General features: G+C 36.4%; 1 protein-coding gene across 3 annotated transcripts in view; it reads left to right on the forward strand.

The window, feature by feature from the left end:
- Positions 1-522: 522 nt before the first annotated feature.
- Rbbp6 (RB binding protein 6, ubiquitin ligase) overlaps positions 523-21,139 on the forward strand; it is a 31,390-nt gene continuing 10,773 nt past the window's right edge. For 2 of the 3 annotated variants that reach the window (XM_076840726.2, XM_076840727.2), the window contains exons 1-10: positions 523-1,737; positions 6,302-6,401; positions 8,751-8,787; positions 13,142-13,186; positions 15,246-15,334; positions 15,457-15,553; positions 15,936-16,075; positions 18,796-18,968; positions 20,475-20,578; positions 20,693-21,030. In XM_076840726.2, coding sequence (XP_076696841.2) covers positions 1,572-1,737; positions 6,302-6,401; positions 8,751-8,787; positions 13,142-13,186; positions 15,246-15,334; positions 15,457-15,553; positions 15,936-16,075; positions 18,796-18,968; positions 20,475-20,578; positions 20,693-21,030 — 1,289 coding nt within the window. In that variant the 5' untranslated portion in view covers positions 523-1,571. Of the gene's footprint in view, positions 1,738-6,301; positions 6,402-8,750; positions 8,788-13,141; positions 13,187-15,245; positions 15,335-15,456; positions 15,554-15,935; positions 16,076-17,828; positions 17,943-18,795; positions 18,969-20,474; positions 20,579-20,692; positions 21,031-21,139 lie in introns of all 3 variants that reach the window. The other variant, XM_076840728.2, reaches the window with a different exon arrangement.

The following is a 21,139-nucleotide window of genomic DNA, read 5'->3' on the forward strand; positions in this document are numbered from 1 at the left end:
ATCGTCCCCATTCAATTGCGTTATCAACTGTGGGCAGAGGCAGCTCCGGAAATTCTGCTGACGAAGAATCCAGGGTAGCCAGTTTGTCAGAAAGGGAAGTTGGGGAGTGCTGGCGTAGCCACCGTCGTGTACTGCCCAGGGACACAAAACTTATTTAAATGGGGGGGAGGCTTCGGGGGTGGCTGGGGACTGTGGGACAGGGGAAGGCAGCCCGCCACCCTCTGGGCATGCCAATCAGCCGCGGGGAAGCCACCCCGGGCAGCAGCTGTCAAGTGAGCTCCCCTCCCGGAACCGCCCCCGTGAGCCGGTCCTCCCAGAGCCTCAGCCTCACCCCCCCCCCTACGGGAGGCAGATGGTCTGGCCCGTTCTCGGGCTAGTTCAGGTTCCGCGCTCCGAGTCACAAAGCGCAGGGTCACGTGGGCGGGCCGGTGCGCTTTGTGACGCCACGGCCCCGCCCCTCGGCCCGCCTATCCGCGCACACCGGCCCCGCCTCGCGCGCGCCGCCCGTGCAATCCCTGCTTAGAGACCCCGGAGTGGGGCGCTCGCCCGAAGCCAGGCCGCGTCCGCCATAGTGCCTGGCTTGGAGGTGTCGCCGTCGCTGGGTGAGGGCCCGAGAGCGGCAGGGGGGCAAAACAAAAAAGGGAGCCAGCGCAGCCCTCACCGCCGCCCGGCCGTTTCCGGGCTCAACTGGTCGCGGTTCTGGGCCTAAAGGCGACGGGAGCGAAAGGCGAGAGAAGCGCGGAGGAGGATCCGGCGAGAGGAAGCGTCAGGGAAGCCTCGGCGGTGTCCCCGGGGTCCGCCGAAGCCACCCGGCCGCTGGCTGGGGCCCGGGGTGGTGAGGAAGTGCTCCGAGGCCTCGCGGAGGCCCAGCGCCGGCTTTGTGTCGAGGCGGCGGCGGCGGCGGGGGGGAGGCGGAGCCCGAGCCGGGGGCGGCCTGCGGAAGGCCTCTCCTCCGCCGACCGCGCGTCCTCGGCCTAGGCCGCGGGCCGCTCGTGGCCGCCGGGGAGCAGGCGCCAGGGTGTGTGTGTGGTGGGGGCCTGGGCCTGGGGAAGCTGACGCCGGTCGTCCGGAAGCCAGCCGGAGGCGAGAGGCCGCTCGAGGACTCCGGGCCTAGGCCCTCTCCCCGCAACCTTCTCCCGGGGCCTGGGTCACCCCCATCCACGGAGAGAGAGACCAGCCGGGAGGTGCGGCCGCGCTATGGACCCCTGACCCCGCGGGGGCACCCGGACTCTAACGTGTGGACTGACCGCTACTGACTGCACTTAGCATGAGCGAGGGGGACCCAGCCGGGTGACATTGTGCCCGTTGGCGGATTCTCGATTTCCCCCCTTCCCGGTCCTCGTCCTCCTCCTCCCACATGAAGCGCTTCTGAGTGCCGGGGGGGTTCTGGATTATTGTTCTCACGCACCCCTGCTTGTGGTTGGGGGGTATTTAATCTGAGGCCTCAGGGTCCTTCGGTGTCTCTTTTGAGTGTTTTCTGTGTGTACATATTTTGCTCTTCCGTTTTATAAATATACATATATTCAGAGTGTCCACGTCTCCTCGCTGAACCGTAGGAACCCTTTGGCACAATGTCCTGTGTGCATTATAAATTTTCCTCTAAACTCAACTATGATACCGTCACCTTTGATGGGCTCCACATCTCCCTCTGCGACTTAAAGAAGCAGATTATGGGGAGAGAGAAGCTGAAAGCTGCCGACTGCGACCTGCAGATCACCAACGCGCAGACGAAAGAAGGTAAGGGCCACCTGGGCGCCAGGTGTCTGCTGGGTGGAGGGGGGTGGCCGAGCCCTGGTTGTAAGGTGCCTGGCAGGGGACTAACCGCCATTCGGGTTCGTTCTAATACTTCCGATCCAACTTTTCATTGATGGCCAGGGGGTTGCAGCAGCCGACCTTGCAGTTTCCCAGCCCTGGGTGATTTCTGCAATACTGGGGTCTTCTGGAACAGGCTAATCCGAAAACGTGGATATCTGGTTATTCCCGATTTTTTTTTTTTTTTTTAAATGGGGAGGGTGGGTCGAGAGAAGGGGACCTGGCTGGTATCTGTGGCGTTTTCTAATTTGAAATCAGGATGGGAGCAGAGCCTAGGCAATGTTTCTTTCTCGTTAAGGCAGTAATAGACATAACGTGAATTTCTTACCCAAGAACCTTTTGGAGTTTAATAGCAAATTGTGTGTACCTCCCCCCCTCCCTTATTTGTTTGTTTATTTTGGAGTTGCCTGTGTTGTAGAGAAGGGATCCTTGCTTTAATATTTTTTAAAGATTTGAATCAGTGTCGGGATTGTTTTTGGAATTTGAAATGTTCTGATGTCATCACTCGTGTCTTTTGTGTAAATTCCAGAATTTGCAATACAGTAATTGAGTGTTTGACCTCTTAGTTTATCATATGACTCTTAAAATTTAGCAATTCAGTCAAGCTCCAGAATACTGACATTTCTTCTTTAAAGTGATAATTGCTAGACTTTCTTTGGCTCTGAAAAATAGTGAACTCTTCTGTCTTGTGAGTACAGGTAAACCACTGATTAGAATCTTTTGAGTTCTTTATTTTAAAGATATTTTGTAATATTCGGAATTTAACATTAAATATGTGACCCAGGAGTCCTGTCTGAATCTGAACTCCTTTTGGTTTCTTTTTCTCAGTGTAGTAATGCTGATGTGTAGTTTTCAAATAGATCAGTCTTCAGAGATTTATTGATGGGGGATGCAAAGAAATGGGAATGAAGTTCTAATATGGTTAGGGTAATTTTTCATCACCAAATTCCTGGTAAAGTGTGGCATGAGCTTTTTATATTTGGAAATGAAGGTTCCCACCTCACCTGGAGTTTGGTAGATGAGTAAGTTTTATCATATAGAAGACCAGAAAAAAAACAATCATTAAGGAAAAACTATATTTACTCACATAACATGCAAAAAAAAATTGCCTGCCCCCCTTATTTTTTTTTAACAAGGGTCATACCCTTTAAAAATTGTCATTATCTGTAATGTCCCTCTACTTAGGGAAAGAGACAGATAGGAAGTAGATTTTTTTTTTTGAAGTTCACCAGAAGTATCCTTTAATACTGCAGTTATAGTTCACAAAACAAATGGATTTTTAATAATTTTAGGCCATATTGCTACATTATTGCATATTTATGAATGAAAGGTAAAGCGGTATAGGTGAAATTCCAGGATATTAAGGCAATTTTGTTACATACTATGCAGTTTTCATTTTTGCCATTTTGAGTTATGTGGGGCTAGGCTTTATCTTGTCTACCTAGCAATTAAAAGCAGCTTTTAGACTGGAGGAAGTTATGATTGAAGGAATCTTGTCCACAAATGGGAGAGTTTTGTGACTATGTGTTACTTTTTCCCTAGTCCAGGAAATATAAATACATGATAACATAATCTAAGAAAGTGCTTTGCCCAGTAGCATGTTTTCTTTCATTTATAGTGTGAACTGCACTTCAGTGGAGAAAGGTTAGGCTGGTTAAGAAAAGAGTGGGAGACAAAATGTCTATTTCATGTAGTCATCAGTTTAGGGGATGAAAAGATACCATTGATAGCAGTGTAGAGGGTAGCAGCTTCATGAGTTTCGTGAAAAACAGCATCCACTGTTTCAAGACCCTTGAATAAGGATGCTACTTGGTTTTAGCACTGTTTAGTAAAGTTGCAAAATAAGTGTTTGTAGTATAAGAGATTGCCTAGGAAAGAAGGTTGAGCTGGATCATTTCAGTTTCTGCTGTGTTTCTACTAAACATTTCTTATAGTTTTTGAAATCTGTTTAGGACCCCTAAATCCTGGTAATACTAAAATGCTCGAATCAGAATTTTGTTTTAGATTTAAGTATCCTGTTTCCTTTTAGACCCTTTCTGAATCTCTCCATTTCTCAAATTCAACATTTTTCATTTCATCTATGCCATTCATGTTTTTGGATCAAAACTTATGCTGGCAGGTCCTTTGAAGCTAAAAGACTACTTGTTAAGGAGTTATTTTAAATGTAAGATACTTTGGGAGTTAGAAAACCATTGTAATTCAAGTAAAGTGGTCAGTTAGAATATCTGTTTGAAGGGCATCAGGGCACCTGACTCTTTATTACTATTTAACATAGTACTGTGCAGATCAAATTAATAAATTGTTTTTGGAAGCTATTGTGAATGCATTTGAAAATTGTTACATATTCAGAAACTTCCTGTCAGATAGTTGACTTATTTTGACTTTCAAATTAACTTTTTAACTTATTAAAAATCCCTCATCCTTTCCCACTTCCAATTTTCCTGACTCAGATTGATTGGAATTTGGGACTGTAACAAGCTATCCAGCATAATGTCCAGAGTCTTACATTGGCATGCCTAATTCTGGGAGATTGCGTCACTCTAATTGGATACTTGTAAGGTATCACCAAGTAGTTGAAATATATTGATAAGAACCCTTGCCTGAACAATTTATTTTATAACAGGGAATACTAATAGCATTATGACTAAAAATAAGAAAGCTGACATACATTTAAAAACCTAAAAATTCCACACATGTAATAAGCTTGAAATAATTGAAGGAGAGATAGCCACATTGTGCTAAGTAATTTAAGTGAAGCACATAAGCTTAATACCATTAAAAGTGAACCCTAATATCTGGTTGTGGGATTAAGAGAGATGGATACGTTTTTGCTTCTCTAATGAGTTATTTTTTCTTTTTGATACCGAGATGCCTTGGTAAATCTTGTTATTGTAGTTAAGGATGGGTTCAGTTTGTTTGTTACTAGTATAAATTATAGACAGTCCAAGAAGGGAAATAGCACCAATTCATTCTCTCTTGGTTTTCTTAAAAAGTAGCACCATTTACTAAAACTAGGAACCTAGGAATTCATGCCTCTTTTTCCTTTATCTTCCCATTATTCAGCCCATCAGCAAGCTGTGTCATTTCTGTCTTAATAACGTTCTTTATTTTATGTATTTATAAGGTGCTGAGGATTGAACCCAGTGCCTCACACTCACTAGGCAAGTGCTCTGCCACTCAGCCCCAGCCCCAGCCCCAGCCCCAGCCCCAGCCCCAGCCGTGTCCCCATAACATTCCGGCTCTCCATTTCTTTCTGCCACATCCCCACACATTATCCCTGTCTGGCATCATCTTCATTATCTCTACCAGGACTAAGCAGCAGCCTCTTAGTCACCCTGTTTCTCCTCTTCCCCTACAACTTATTCTTTACATAGGTGACATAATTTTATTTTTTAAAATTAACTTGTTTGATTTATTTACTTATTTTTGTAGTACTAGAGTTTAAACCACTAAGCTAAGTCCCCAGTACTTTCTATTTTTTTATTTTGAATCAGGGTCTCAGATCCTCCTGCCTCAATCTCTCTAGTAGGTGGGATTATAGACATGTGCTACATGCCCAGAATCTTTTCCTTTTATAACATAAATTGTTGGCATTTCATATAAAATCCTCCAGTGACTTCCTTGTACTTAACAAAATATAAATCAGTGTATGTCCCATGCCTTTTTACCTGTTGTGTATGTCATTCTCTTGTTTTTGTTTTTTTTTTTTTTTCAGCTCTTTAGTTCTTTGTGTCATTTTTTCATGTTTTTCCCTCTGCCTAAAATACTTTTCATCTAGCTTTTTTGTGTACCTTGCTGGCTTTATTTTTTACTTTTTATTTTGAGACAAAGTCTAGTTAAGTTGTCCAGGCTGGCCTGGCACTTGATGATCCTCCTGTCTCGGCCTTCTGAGTAGCTGGTATTGCAGTCCTCTGCCACCAGGCCAGCTGTTTCAGTCTTCAGAGTTGCAAATGTAGGTTCTTTAGAGGGGCTTTCTTTGGATAGAATGTTGATTCTATCCAAAGTTACATCCACAATCTTATTATATAAAAAGAAACTCTGTTCATAATGTCATAATTTAATGCATAGGTTGTTTTCTCCAGTAGTAAGCTCCATGAGTGCAGGGTTGTAATATTCAGTTCATTTTTAGAGCTTGAGGAGGCAGAACTAATCTTCATTCTAAATAAGTTTTGCCATATATGTTGAACATTTCTGGCTAAATACACTAGGGAATGGCATAGTCTTAATGAGATTGGGAGTTCCACGAAGTAGAGGTACCAGAGCTAAGCATTTGCTTTCGTTATTTGGTGTCCTTGGAACAGAAGCCCCCTTATGGCTTTGGATATATTATCTAACAATATTAGAAATGATGCAAGTAACATGCAGTTGTTAGTGCCCTTTTGTGACTGTGTTCATTTCCCACGATATATTTGGTTGAAGTTGTCTAATTCTTGAGTATTTACCCAAATCCCCAAATAGAAATTTGACTCTTTTTTTCCTTTATTTACAGAATATACTGATGATAATGCTCTAATTCCTAAGAATTCATCTGTAATTGTTAGAAGAATTCCCATAGGAGGTGTTAAATCTACAAGCAAGACATATGTTATGTAAGTATTTTTGAATTTTTATGGATTTCTCAAAATAGATCTTTTTAAATTTTTGAATCCTATTTATATCTTTTTGTTTGTTCTGATTTCTTCCCCTGGTTAAGCTGACTTAGCCTGTCGTTTATAAGCAAGAACTATTCTTAGGGAAAATTTCTGCTATTTTCTCACCATAAAAAATGTATATGTGACATAGATCTTATATATTTTGACAGCATTGAGAGTATTCAATAATGCTGATTTATGTTCTTTATCAAAAGAGACTTCAGTTAGGAGGCCATATATATAGGATATATGAGCATAACACTGGAATCGGGCTTAGATTTGACTTTGTTTATTGCTTTATGCCTACCAGTTGTGTAACTTTGGGTGATTTTCCTAAAGTGTTTGTTGCCTCAGATTTCTCTAAAACAGAAAGGGATATGATATATAGTTTGCACTTTATATCCTTGAGTTCTGTGTCTGTAAGTACAGATTGAAAAGATTAGAAAAAGGAAAAAAAGTTACTATATAGGTCACATATACATTATATTCAGATATGCCCTTTCATATAAAGGACTTGAGGGTCCTAGATCCAATCTCATGAATACCTAGGTTCAACTAACTTACAGATTCTAAAAATTAAATAGTGCTAGCCATATGGTAAATGCCCAATATTGAAATAAGAAACAGATTCTCTCAGGACTAGTCTGAGTTTATATTTACTAGAAGGGTATAATTAAAACTTCAACTTCTCTGCTTTCTTGCAACTTTTAATACTGATAGCAGAACTAAAAATATGTGAAGAAGGCAGCAATTTGGGCTATTTAAAGAGTAGTGGTTTTTACTGAGAGTTTACATAGCTTTGTTTTAAATTTAGCAAATTCTGCTTTGGGTCAAAGAAAAATTATGGAATTTGTTGGTCCTAAGAAATGCAGTGTGTTCTTGGAAATAAGGTAAAATAGTCATTTCTTGGAGTTTTACCTCATGTGGGCAAGCATTCTGAAATTTTTCTCACTAGTTAGTTGTAAAGTTACATTCTATATCTTAACATTTGAAGGTCTCTTGTGTAATAACTGCAGAATAGTATCAGCTTTAAAAAGGTGAATACCTTTTTGTTGTGATTACGAAGTAAACTTTGTAGTACATGCTTTTAACTGTAAATGATATTAAGGATTATGAATTAAGATGATGATTTTAAGAATTAATTTCTATAACCTAGTATGAAATTACACTTTTATCGTGTGCTTTTTAAAAAATAGCAAACATCCCATTTCTCTGGATTTCTTTTCTTTTCTCTCTTTTTTTTTTTATTGAGAAAAGAATAATTTGAAGTAAATGGCAAAACGAGTTGCCTCTTAACACAAATTGCATGTTAATTATCAACACATAGGGTTTTGTTTATAATAAATTTGCCTGAAAATATCTCTGTGTTTGTTGAGCAAATACTAGAAAATGAGCCTCCCACACCGATTTTTTAAATCTCAGAACTTCCAAATAATGTGTAAACTTAAAATTAAAGCTGAGCATTTAAAAGTTATACTTAGAAACTCAACCCCTGTTTATTTCCTGTGTGAGCTAAGGAAATTTCTTTTTAGTTTCATTTCATTTCATTTGTATGTTCTTTTAAACATCGTATTGTCCAATTCTACATAACCATTTAACTCATTCTTTTTAACTAAAATACTCTCAGGCTAAGTTGTATCTTCCTGAGAGTTTGGGTTCTTATTCAGTTATTGGCCATTGTTTTGAAACTTTAAAAAAAAAATAATTGTCAACCTGTCTATTTGAAAATTAGTTTTTGGAGGATGGTAGTTTCTCGTAGATCCAAATCAAATGCTAATTGGCAGTAATCTTGCTTTGAGAAAATATGTGTGGAAATTCATTAGGTGACTCTTTAAGAATGATCTTTCAGTCTCTTAAGAATGAACCATAGGGGCTGGGGTTGTGGCCCAGTGGTAGAGCTCTTGCCTTGCGTGCATGGGGCACTGGGTTCTATCCTCAACACCACATAAATAAATAAAATGAAAGTATTGTGTCCTACAACTAAAACCCAAAAATTAAAAAAAAAAAATGCACCACAGAGTTTCTCAACATAATAAAGTCCCCATACTACCTTTCAGAAAACATTTATTATAAATGGCAAGGTACACCTATTCTAGAATTCCCCACTGTGGAAATTTTTTTAACCACAAATTTACCTTTTGAAAGGTGGTTAAGATAAAATTTTTGTATGAAAGGAAAATTGTGTTACTAAAAACATGTGATTGGTGATATGAATTAATATTTATTAGCACAAAAAAATCAAAAATACTAAGGTTAGTTAAGATTTGTAAAAACTAATGTTAGTCTTTGTTGTTTTTTGTTTTTTAGAAGTCGAACTGAACCAGTGATGGGAACTACAAAAGCAGTATGTAAAAACACAATCTCACACTTTTTCTACACATTGCTTTACCTTTTTATATTGTTGCAGTGAAGTAAATCATTTTTAGTACTTAATATCCAACTGATCATAGCACATATTGTAAATAAAATGTATTTTGATGACAGCTCAGTCGAATATGGATATATGTGGCATAATTTGCACACTTATTCTGTAGAAATGGGAAATTTGTGCCCATAACACTGTTTCATATTAAATATGATAGAATTCTCCCTGTATGACACTGTGTTGTACAGTAATGTATGATCCTTTTTAGATCGTATAGGTTTTACACTAATGAACATGATAACATGTTCTACATCTGTCTGTCTATAGTTAGTATTTTGTATGTATGTACAGGCTGTTGTGTGCTTTTTGTTTCTTGCAATAAAAAAATGTTTGGAGTTGTATATTTTGCCATTTTCACGTTGTATCACTTAGTTTTTGTTAGTTCCCCACCCCACCCCCTGGCTGATTGATGGCTTTCAAAAATGCATTAGCAACATGCAAAGCTTACATTAAAGTTTTATGCTTTCTCTAAGTTGAAGCACGTCATAGAAAAGAGCTTTCCAGAGACCATTGATGCAGCTTTATTATTTATTCTTGCTTTATTTGGCAATTTTGAGCTCCTATTCTTTCTTTACAGTGCATTATAAAGTAAAAACTACACCCTTCTCCCCATGAGTACATAAAAGTCTCAATGATTTTGATGATTTCATACAGTTGGGTATATTGTTTTCAAAATTTAATACAAGGCCTTGCACTTCTATCTAGTTTATTCAAAAGTCCATTTGAAAATATTGCTCTTTCATGAGATTCTAAAATGCTGCATTGTAGGCTATTGGAAGCTATAGGTTATCAAAGGTCACTCCTCTTGACCAGGGTAACATCTTAATTTTTATAATCCCAGATTAACCTTAAGTGTGACACTTCTTTGACTTTAAGCTCTTAAGTAAAAGGTAGCAGCATTCCTAAATTGTGAAGTGAAACATCTGTTTCAGAATACAGGTCTATCTTAATTGAGTTCTGTAAACTTGATGGTTCTCTAAACATTTTACTGCTCAGGCTTGATATTGTACACAATGCAAGATGTCTGAAATCTTCATTTAGAATTCAAGGGTATTGCTTGCTATTTCATTTTATACTTTCAAAGTACTACTGATTTTGTGTATGAGGCATTTCACTAACCTTGGATCACTGGATCTTAAACATAACGTAGAATATCTGAACTCTGGACTTGTTCTCTAAAGTATATGGCCTTTAGTTCTGATGGAACTAAATATAGTTATTCAAAGATCAAAAGTCTTAGAGTTTTGGGTTGGTTTTTTTTTTTTTTTTTTTTTCCCTTCATTTTGGATATATGGGGTTTTTTTCTTTTTCTTTTTCTTTTTTTTTAAAGCATAATGCTGTAAAAACTGTCCAAGTTTCTGTTTTGCTGGTGATTGGTTTAAAACTGATTTTTATGTATCCAAATGCTAGCACAAATTAGATTGACTCTCCTGGTGACTGTAGTAGTAAATGTAACACATTTTGTATAAAGTACATTTTTATATAGTATTTAAACTAATTCAGATGAAGTTTTATTTCTTGAAAACAATTATTTCCTTTTTGTTTATTAGCATGTGTATAAGCACAAAATCACATGTTCATAAATAAAGTTAACATTCTTTTAGCCTTGTGTGTTCCCTGGCATGTCTGTATTACATTTATAAGAAGCAGTTTATTTTAAGCTTATTTAGGCTTCTCTTTTCTTTTTATTTATTTTTTTAATACTTTAAAAGTGGTTTTAGTTTTTAGCTAGGATTATCTGAAATGGACAACTTGTTATCCCCATTCTTTATCTGCTTGGGGTGCATTTGCTGACATTTAGGATGCGAGAGTATATTCAAACTAGTATAATACATTCAAACAGTATAATCTGTGCTCATCTTAGGAGACTTAATTGTGTGGATTTTATACATTCACAAAAGTAAATAGAGGTACCAGGTCTAAATTTTTTATTCTCATTAGTAAATGTGTGCACTCTTTTGGTAATGTAAGGCAAGTCATAATCAGAGGTAGTCATTTCCATACTTCCCAGCCTTGTTTTAGTCAGTCATCCTTCCAGTCCTTCAAAGCTGGGTGTTGTTCTTGCTAACTAAATATAAGAATTACATTTAGGATCCTTTAGTTTCAGACAAATATAACCACATAAAAAGTTTCAGATCCTTGTTCCCAGAAGTAAGACCTCCTGGTTAGATGCAGAGGTGGGTTAATTTTCATGATGACTACAATGCCCATCAGTTAGTTTTGTGTGAGGACTTTTTTTTTTTTTTTTTTTAATGTGGTAGTTTTTTTGTTTTTTTTTTACATTAGTATCTTGGTAATATGTTACAGAGAAGTCACTGTGTTGACATTTTAGTACATATAAATTTCTAATCATTTTTAAGCCATTCTTTGTTAACATTTTTCACTCATTTCTTATCACCTTGCTATTATATAGAAAACAAAATTGGATGCCTTTCTAAATTTGTGGTAAATTTGACTTCTTTGCAGACTGTAGGAATTATTTGATGGAAAAACTTGATTGAGGTGCAGTTGCATGTGTGAAACCACTTTCAACTCATTAAATATATGATAGTGGCAGAAAGCTGGAGGAAAAAAGAAAGAAAGAAAGAAAGAAAACCCAGCATAAAAACAAAAAGTTAGATTTTAAGTGTTAAGAGTGGGAAGATATTTTAAAACATTTTTTCAGTTTCAATGGTAAGAATATAATGGGTTGCTTTCTCAGGAAATTGTCAGCATTCCTATTATAGATAGTAATGAACTATTTTTAAAGGCTATTAATTTGTTTCATTGGATAGAAACATTGTATAGTTGATTGGGTTGATAGTGATTTTTTCAGTCCTTGGTAGTTAAATTCAAATAATTCCTGGTTGATGTAAAATGTAATCTTTTTAAAATAGATTGAGTGGGTCTGAATTCTGGATAAACTAGGAAAGTTATATATTTCATTTCATTGTTCTGCATATCCTTGAGATTAGTTCTTAAGGATTATGCTACTTCAAAGCTGAGCAAGGAAGAGAGAACCTACTCGTGGATTATGTGGTTGATACGCATTAGGAATGTGGGATTTGTGCATTATGAGAACTCTTTTACAGTTCTTCAGTGTGGAGCAAAAAAATCTTTTGTCTGAACAAACACCACAGTAATAATACCCATCAAACTAATTTAAAATCCTAAGATATTTATAAGATGTATCTTAAAATTAGACAACATTATTTTTTATTTACATTTATTTTGTCCCTTCTTTGGTGGGCTTTGGCGAAGAACTTCATACTGAAACTGGTTACATTTCTTTTTGAGGTCTTGAGTCATGCTGCTTTTATTTTAATAATCTTAGAAAAAATATCCAATGAAGACTTCCTTTGATCCAAACATCTTGTTACATTCTCCCCATTTTAGGCAAGAGTTCCCACCAGTAATGCATGAGGAGCTTATAACTTGGAATAAGCAACCCACTTGCTAAATAGGGAGCTATAGGGAAGCCATGTCTTCCAGGTTTTAAATAATTAAAATCATTTCATAGATCAAATGAAAAAAGTCTGAAGGTTACATTTTAAAATAACATTTTTTAAAGCCCTCATATCCTTCATATATATTCATATGCTTCCTGTTTGATTAAATCAACTTTCTTTTCTCCAAATATTAGAATCCATCATCATACTTTACAGCTGTTCACCCTTTCCCCAGGGCACCTTCAATTTTCCTTTTTTCTCCCCCTTAACATCTTTGCCCTGATAAAGCTGTGGTTTCTTTGGCAAGAAGCTATTGTTACTCTTTATGTGGAAGAATAAACAAACTTATTCAGACTGAACAGTGCATGCTCAAAGAGGAGAAAAAAAGTAGCAATTATGTGGGAGCTGTTATTTATTAAAGCAATTATCTGAGCCATTAAAGAGCTGCTTGTTTTTACAATGTTGTATAATGGCATAGAGGAGGATTAGAAAGATTTCTTATTCTCCAGTGTACATTGTCTTGAGCATTATCAAATTTAGAGACCATTGAGAGACACGGGACTCTAATTTAGTATTTAGTCACCACTCTGAACAGATTTCCTATGTGATATACTTTCAAATTGTAGTTGAGTCTCCTTCAACTGTGAGCCTTTGTTCCTGGGTATGAAATGTATAGAGAAAGGTGAAATAGATTGAACTACACTTTCCAGCTTAAAAGATAACATTCTTTAGAAAACTAAGAAAATGCCCAATATTTAAACATTAAGTGACATTGGGGGCTGACTGATCACTTTCAGATGTTTTCAGTGTGGAACTTGAATGTGTGTTTAATTTTTTGTGAACAGATTGATGACTCTTCTGCATCTATTTCTCTGGCCCAGCTTACAAAGGTATATATATATATTCTTGAAAATATAAGTCTTTTTTCTATCATCATATTCTTTTATGTGGAACAATTTTTTTTATGGGTTGGGGGGAGGATGTATTTTGCAAAAGCATTGTACATTTTGCTATCCTGTAAAGAGTAGTTGCTGTTTTGAGAAGATAGGGGAGTTCTATATGAGCCTCAGCGTAATGTTGGAATATTGTTCATCTTCAAGACAGAAGAAGCACACGAAGCTACACTTAATCATGCCCCCCCCACACATATATTGTTTAATTATACATTGGAAACTAACAAAGTTCTGGAGGAATTCCCTGGATTTGGCTGTAAATTATGTGGACTTTCTCTAAGCAGCCAAAACAGAAGATTTCCTTTACATGGACGATTGCGTGGCTATTTCTTGAATATTTGAATCAAACCCATGAAGGTCAATATTTTAAATGTCATACATGAAGGTCAATATTATAAATGTTACAGTTGTTTTTTTTTTTTTTTATGCTATAGGCTTGTAGTCTGTCTGCATTAGAAAAAGTTTTAAACAACCTAATTTGTTTGAACGCAGACTACATGAGTTGTGTAAGTGTATAAAGATGTTTGTAGGAATATACCAGTGTGTATGTGTGGCAGAGGGACAAATTGTTACCTCCTGAAATCATTGTATATGCCATGTTTTGCGATAAGATTGCTTGCATTTTCTGCTCAACAATGTATATCTTTTGTTTGGAAAAGCACTAGTGATGGATTTTTTTTTTTTTTTTAAACAACACATTTAGATTGCAAATTGTGCCTTAAAAAGGAATAGGTAGACTTTTTAGGGCCAAAAGGAAGTTGTCCGGTTTTCCAGAAATCTTTTTTTCCCTGCTATCAGAAATGTGAAACCAAATTTGGCAACCAAGATTAAAGAAAAGATGGATTTTCCATTAGTGCTTGTCCCTTTGTTATAGCTTATATCTTTTTCCCCTAGGATATATCCCCTCCACAAATGTCCAAGTACAAATAATTGCTTTTTAAGCTCCTAGGAAAATTAAACATTAAAATGAATGATTCTAAAACCATCTATTTTATCATTTTCTAATGCAAAGTGGCTTAGCATAGTTGACATCTTTAGCAGGTAATAGTTTACTGTTTTTATTCTTATGTACTACAAGGACCATATTTGAGTTTGGGTCTATTCCTACCATTGTTTCTTTGTGGGGAGGAGTTGGGGAGGTTTGGGGGATTCTTTCCTTTCTTGCTTTCTTTCTTTTAAATTCTATTTGTAAAATAATGTTTGGGTTCAAACAAATTAGTTGTTAAACATCTGTAATCCAGTTTTCTGTAAATGTTGCTGTTGTTCTAAGCTCTGTTAATGTTAAGCATTCTTTGTATATAAAATTACAATAAAATGTTAAAACTGGTTGCTTGTTTTGTGGATGAATGTAAAGAAATCCATGAGTGGCTGATATGAGTGCTAGATGCTTGAAGATTGAAGTTATTAGAAATCACTCCCTTAGACCCTGCTTTTATCTAGACTATTATATATAATTCCTTAAAGATGAATTTCATAAAATTTATCTGGAGAGTTGAATTTAAAATTATAGTAAATGCTTAATGCACATCCTTCATACTTAATTTGAAACTGACACCACTACCTAAAGAGCCTCTGGCTTTTAATTGCTGCATAATATGCTCAGCCATCTACCCCTTCCCTACCTCCAAGTTGTAAGTGTGAATTAGCCTTAATGTTGTGACACTTGAAATATTTTTAATTTAAGAACATCAAGTGTTTTTCTTCTAATTTAGTTTTTACCTCATAGAGCAGTAGTATGTAAATCTTAATGTAAGGTACAAACAGGGTCTAAGGTTTGAGTGTCTCCAGAAAGACTTTCTTCAGCTCCCAGACACCCATACATCGTAGAATAACTTAAGGAATTCCCATTGCCTCTTCCAGGTTATATGTGTAAATAGCTGTTTTTATGCAAGGTTAGTTTAGATACTGCTCTTTACAGGATGAGTGGTGTTGTCTTTGGCTGTGTGGTCTTAAATGTGTTTCTAATGTGTGTGTCAAATAATTACCTGTTAAACAGACTGCCAATCTGGCTGAAGCCAATGCTTCTGAAGAAGATAAAATAAAAGCAATGATGTCGCAATCTGGCCATGAATACGACCCAATCAAGTAAGTTCATAAATACTTTATACTAATTGGAACTTTGGGGGTGAATTTTTCCCCCCAGTCAAAAACATCATTTTCTAAAAGACCTTTTGTACATGTAATCATTTTTTTTTTTTTCCTTTCAGTTACATGAAGAAACCTCTAGGTCCACCACCTCCATCTTATACCTGTTTCCGTTGTGGTAAACCTGGCCATTATATTAAGAATTGCCCAACCAATGGGGTAAGTCCAAAGTAGAAACTATAATTCATCTTTTTCTTAGAAGTATTGCTTAGTCATCTTGATTTTCTTGGTAAAATTGCTTTCTCTAATAAAATGGCAAATGAACACAACCTCTGGAGCCAGATTTGCCAGTCTTCAAGTCTGGGTTCTGCCATTTAGTAGGTGAGTGAGCTTAGGCAAGTTCCTTGATCTCTCCAAGCCTATTTTTTCTTCTCCTAAATGGAGATAACAGTACTTACCTCACACGGCAATTGTGAGGATTAAATAAGATCACAAGTATGAAGTATTACAAATAAAAAGAAGTAGTAAGCACTGCATAATGTTAGCTAATTGTTAAATAAGGATGTCTGCTTTTTCTCCTTTCTCTTTTCCATCCAAACAGGATAAGAACTTTGAATCTGGTCCTAGGATTAAAAAAAGCACTGGAATTCCCAGAAGTTTTATGATGGAAGTGAAAGATCCTAACATGAAAGGCGCGATGCTTACCAACACTGGAAAATATGCAATACCAACCATAGATGCGTAAGTATACACATTAGGTATGACCTGTGGAGAAAGAGAGCACAGTCAGTCCTAGGGCATAATGTTTGAATCCTGGGCTTGTAAATTAGCTACTTGGATTCCTTGGGAACTTTGTATACCAAGATCATTAGTCTCCACATGTTGCGTTTCTGTGTTTTAAGATTGAAACACTGCAGTCTGCTCCATTTAAAGCAAATTTCAAATGATTGGGGGATTTTTGTCATCAGTGAGTGCCACTTCCCTTGTAGTCTTCTGATTTTTTCTTTTTCTTTCATTCCCTGCTTTCTTCCTCATTCACATACATATTCCCACATTATTTTATATATGCTATTTGCATTCTGTAATTATTTTGAAAAATAAGCATAAGAAAGTTCTTCAGAATACTGAGGCAAATGTATTAACTGCCAAGCATCAACAAAATATTGACTAATAAGCGTGGATACACCTTGTAGTCTTAAGATTCTAAAGTAGGTTTATTTTATAAACCATTAGTTCAAACCAGCAATAGCTTTATAAAGCACCCTCATGCTTATTTTTAATGCATTTTTCGATTTTGTTATGAACCGGTTTTTAATGAAAGGAACAGATGTGAAAATCTAGTGATATGGTTAACTAGATGACTTTCCATTTTATCTCTCAATTATTTTAATCACCTTTTTGATTACCTTCAGTAGTTGTGAACTCACATAATATACATTATATTAAGTGTTCCTCTAGACAGTGGATCTAGGTATTATGCCCTGAGCCCCCAGTTTTGGATTTAAGGTTATGTAATAAGTTCTTGATTCTGTATTTGTAACAAGTCTTCCTTCCAGAAGTATAGGAAATTAAGAGAAAGATCTTTAGGACATGCCTTGAGAAACATTAGTTCATAGAATATGTGTCCATGTTCTCTCAATGACAAAAGGAAAATTAAAAAAACCTCAGGAGCAACACAGTTTTCTCAAGCTTCATGCCATAAATATTGTTGAAGTGTAGTGTAGTGAGCAGGTGGTGATGATGAGAATGGTTATGCTAGAGAATGATACTGAGAAGACCTAAGTGTTTTTTAACATGCTTCAAGATAAATACAGTGTTATAGTTCACAAATAAGAATTAATGTTGGCCTGGGGCTGTAGCTCAGTGGCAGAGCACTTACCTGGCACATGTGAGGCACTAGATTTGGTCCTTAGCACCACATAAAATAAACAAATAAAATAGACATGCTGTCCATCTACAACTACAAACAATTTTTTTTAAATAATATTTTTTTATATTCTTATACTCTCTCAACCCTGCTCACTTTCTCAACTTCACCCCCATCTATTTTTTCTTAGTCACCATCCTGTGTTGTTGTGGTTCATCTTAGAGCAGTCTGTTGTTACGCTGTTTATAATCCAGACACATTCCATAGATGCTTCCAAGCAGTGATAGATTGAAATTGACGATTTTTATAGTCAATGAAGAGCAGACTGCTATACGTAAAATTTCTTAAAGAATAGAAGTTTGTGTTAGAGAAGTTAACATCGCCTGTGAACCTTTAACTAATAATTAATTTCATTGCTTTTTGAGTGCGGAAATATAAAAGCCCATTTGTGTCAGACACACAGCAACTGCTGGGGAGAGATGGGAGCCCAAATATTTTAAATGAAACTTTCACCCTCTCCACTAACACCACTGATAAGCAACTCAGATTCTTCTTCTGTTTCTTTTTCTATCCTCTGTTCTCCTCTTTTTTTTTTTTTTTCTTCTTTTCTTTTCTCTCTTTGGGCAGTGGGAGACTCCTCTTTCACAAATTGGGAACAATGGGGCATAAGCAAATTGATACTTATTTCTGGAATCGTGGTGATGTCTATGGAGCAACTGCAACACAAATAACACACCTAAGGTACCCTACTCCATACAGCTGAGATTCTTTCATTTTCAGCATTGAGATAAACACACTCTGTTCCTAATTGAAAATAGAAAAGATTTCTCTAGAAATTCCAATGTTTTACAAATTTAATTGCAGAGAGAATGGGGTTGTGGAAGCAGGTAGTGACAAGTCTGAGATTACCTCTCTCTTTTTTTTAATGTATTTTATATCCAACATTTCTGTAAAAATGCATTTCTACAAAAAAAAAATGGATCCAGAATATCTGACAAGGTGTTACTTCATATTTTTGTAACACATATTCTGATCATTTAAAATCATGTTTCTTAATTGATTGTAATTTCTTAAGATAATAATTATAGGTAGATCATTGGTCTGAAATTTCATTCTGACAATTAAATGTGTGGTGATGATATATTTTCCTTGAACTTTATCCCCTGATTTGTATAATGACAGTTCTAATTTTAATTTCACACCTTGTAGCATTCACTCTAATACCTTCACAGGTTTTGGAGACTGTTGGAATATGGAAAGTTTTTGTTAAATTCTCTATTACGTAAATAGAACTTTATGGCACTGAACGTGTTGCTTTACCTCTTTGGCCGTTAGTTTTTAGAGTTAAGGATTCTAAAATCCTTTTAGCTGCTTTTACAGCATTTTTAAATTTTTGTTGGGCTTATTAGAGTTTTGTGTTTCTTGTTTAGGAAGAGGATGTGCATTAACTGCTTTCTTATTTTGGAAGATACACTTGTCTAAACTAATTGGCATTGTACTGAATTATATGTTCCCATTATATTATAGTAAAACATGTAACATGAATAACTTTGCCTTTTAAACAATGTTAAAACACTAAAACCTTCTTTTACAGAGAAGCATATGCAATTGGGAAGAAAGAAAAACCACCGTTCTTACCAGAGGAACCATCTTCTTCCTCAGAAGAAGATGATCCTATCCCAGATGAGTTGTTGTGTCTCATCTGCAAAGATATTATGACTGATGCCGTTGTCATTCCCTGCTGTGGAAATAGTTATTGTGATGAATGTAAGAACTGCTGAACCCTTGAGGACATAGATTTTAGAGTATTTGTCTATACTTTGAAAGATAATGTAGATAACCTTGTTATTTACATTTCATGTATTTTAATAAGTGAAATGTAGATAACAAGGGTTGACCAACAAGCATTTAATAGAAAGTTTCTTTTTCTTTGCCCTTTTAAATATTAGAATTGACTACCTCCTACACTGAGATTTCTTTAATTATAGAATTTTTGTTGTACATTTTACATGGTGTATAGAATCTACAAAACCTTTTTGACTTTAGGTAACTCTGGAAGTATTTTTAAATGGAACCAAAATCCCTTTACTAGATTGGTGAATAATATTCTGTTCTTTTTCTGAAAAGTATAATTTGACCTTCTTCCTGTAAACTTATTACCCAAAATTGCAATTGTGATTGGGTTGTTTTTTTTTTTTTTTTTTGTCGTCCCCGCCCCCCAGTCACTTATATTAGCACCTACTTTTTTCTTTATTTACCCTAAGTTTATTCCTTCTTAGCCAGAGAAGATGGTGTTATCTGGAAAGTTCACTGATCAGTCCTGCTGTAGGTTTTTTCATTTCTAGAAATAGTATTGGAATACAAATCTATTTTCAAGCCTTTTCATTAAAGACTAAGATCAAGAAGAAATCGCTTAAAGGAAATTTGGAGACTGAGACAGGAGATCATGAATTTGAGACTTTGTCTTAAAATTAAAACTAAAAAGGATTTAGCTCAGAGGTAGTGTGTCCTGGTTTCAATTCCCAGTACTTTGAAAGAGAAAAAGAAGAGGTCACTCAGGATATGTTTGAGAATATATCAGTAAACTACTTTTTGAAGCATAGAGAATCTACAGCTTAGTGTTGCTCCTACCTGCTGTTGTAGGTGTCTCTTCCTGTTTTTTAAAACTCTGTATTTTTATGATGCATTTTCAAAGATTAAACCATATAAAGTGGGTTTTTTAATTAATTTATTTATTATTTCTTTTGGTACTGGGGATTGAATCCAGGGGTACTTACCAATGAGCTACATCCCCTGCCCTTTTTATTTTTTATTTTGAGAAAGGGTCCCGCTAAGTGGCTTAGAGGCAAACCTCAAACTTGTGATCTTCCTGCCTCAGCCTCCTGAGTTGCTGGTATTATGGCATGTGCCCAGTGCTCCCACCAACCATGTATAGTTTTTATCCCTCAGGACTCATTTCTATTTTTTCCTACAATATTCTAATTACCAAACAAAGAATAGTATTTAAGAAATAATGCCCTTTTTCCCTATTCAGGCTTTACTTTAAATGTCTCCCTGACTTTTTTTTAAAGTAAGTCAGGTGAGAGAAAAACATAGCAGAAGAGTGCTACGAGAAAGAGATTTTACTTGTTTCTTAATCTAAGAAGTGATTGATTTTGTGTGTTTGAAAAACAGTAATTAACTGAGCAGATGTAAGCCCTCTTTTTTGTAAGTCATTCTCTAAACATCAAGTTTGTGCTATACCTTTATTAATATTTAAAATCTTATACACAGGTATAAGAACAGCACTCCTAGAGTCAGATGAACATACATGTCCAACATGCCATCAAAACGATGTCTCTCCCGATGCTTTGATTGCCAATAAGTTTTTACGACAGGTAAGTTAAATTTTTTATGAAAAGAGATTTTTTTAAAAGTTTCTAATAATTTAACTATTTCCTGAGTGAATACCACATTACATATTTTCATATTTTTATGTTTGATATTGATAGGCTGTTAATAATTTCAAAAATGAAACTGGCTATACCAAAAGATTAAGAAAGCAATTACCTCCACCACCACCTCCAATTCCACCTCCAAGACCCCTCATTCAGCGGAACCTGCAACCTTTGATGAGATCTCCAATATCAAGACAGCAAGATCCTCTGATGATTCCAGTGACATCATCATCAACTCACCCAGCTCCCTCTATATCTTCATTAACTGCTAATCCGTCTTCCTTGGCCCCTCCTGTGCCTGGAAATCCATCTTCTACCCCAGCTCCTGTACCTGATATAACTGCAACAGTATCCATATCAGTCCATTCAGAAAAATCAGATGGACCTTTCAGGTAAGTTTTATGGATTTCTCATTGTTAGAAAACAAATGAGATAAATGATGTAGTGTTTTGTTGTATGGCTTTAATCATTCTAGAGGTCCACTGTGTTCAGTAAGTTTAG

This window comes from Callospermophilus lateralis, chromosome 19 (assembly GCF_048772815.1).
Source record: "Callospermophilus lateralis isolate mCalLat2 chromosome 19, mCalLat2.hap1, whole genome shotgun sequence".
In the NCBI taxonomy this organism is placed as follows: Eukaryota; Metazoa; Chordata; class Mammalia; order Rodentia; family Sciuridae; genus Callospermophilus; species Callospermophilus lateralis.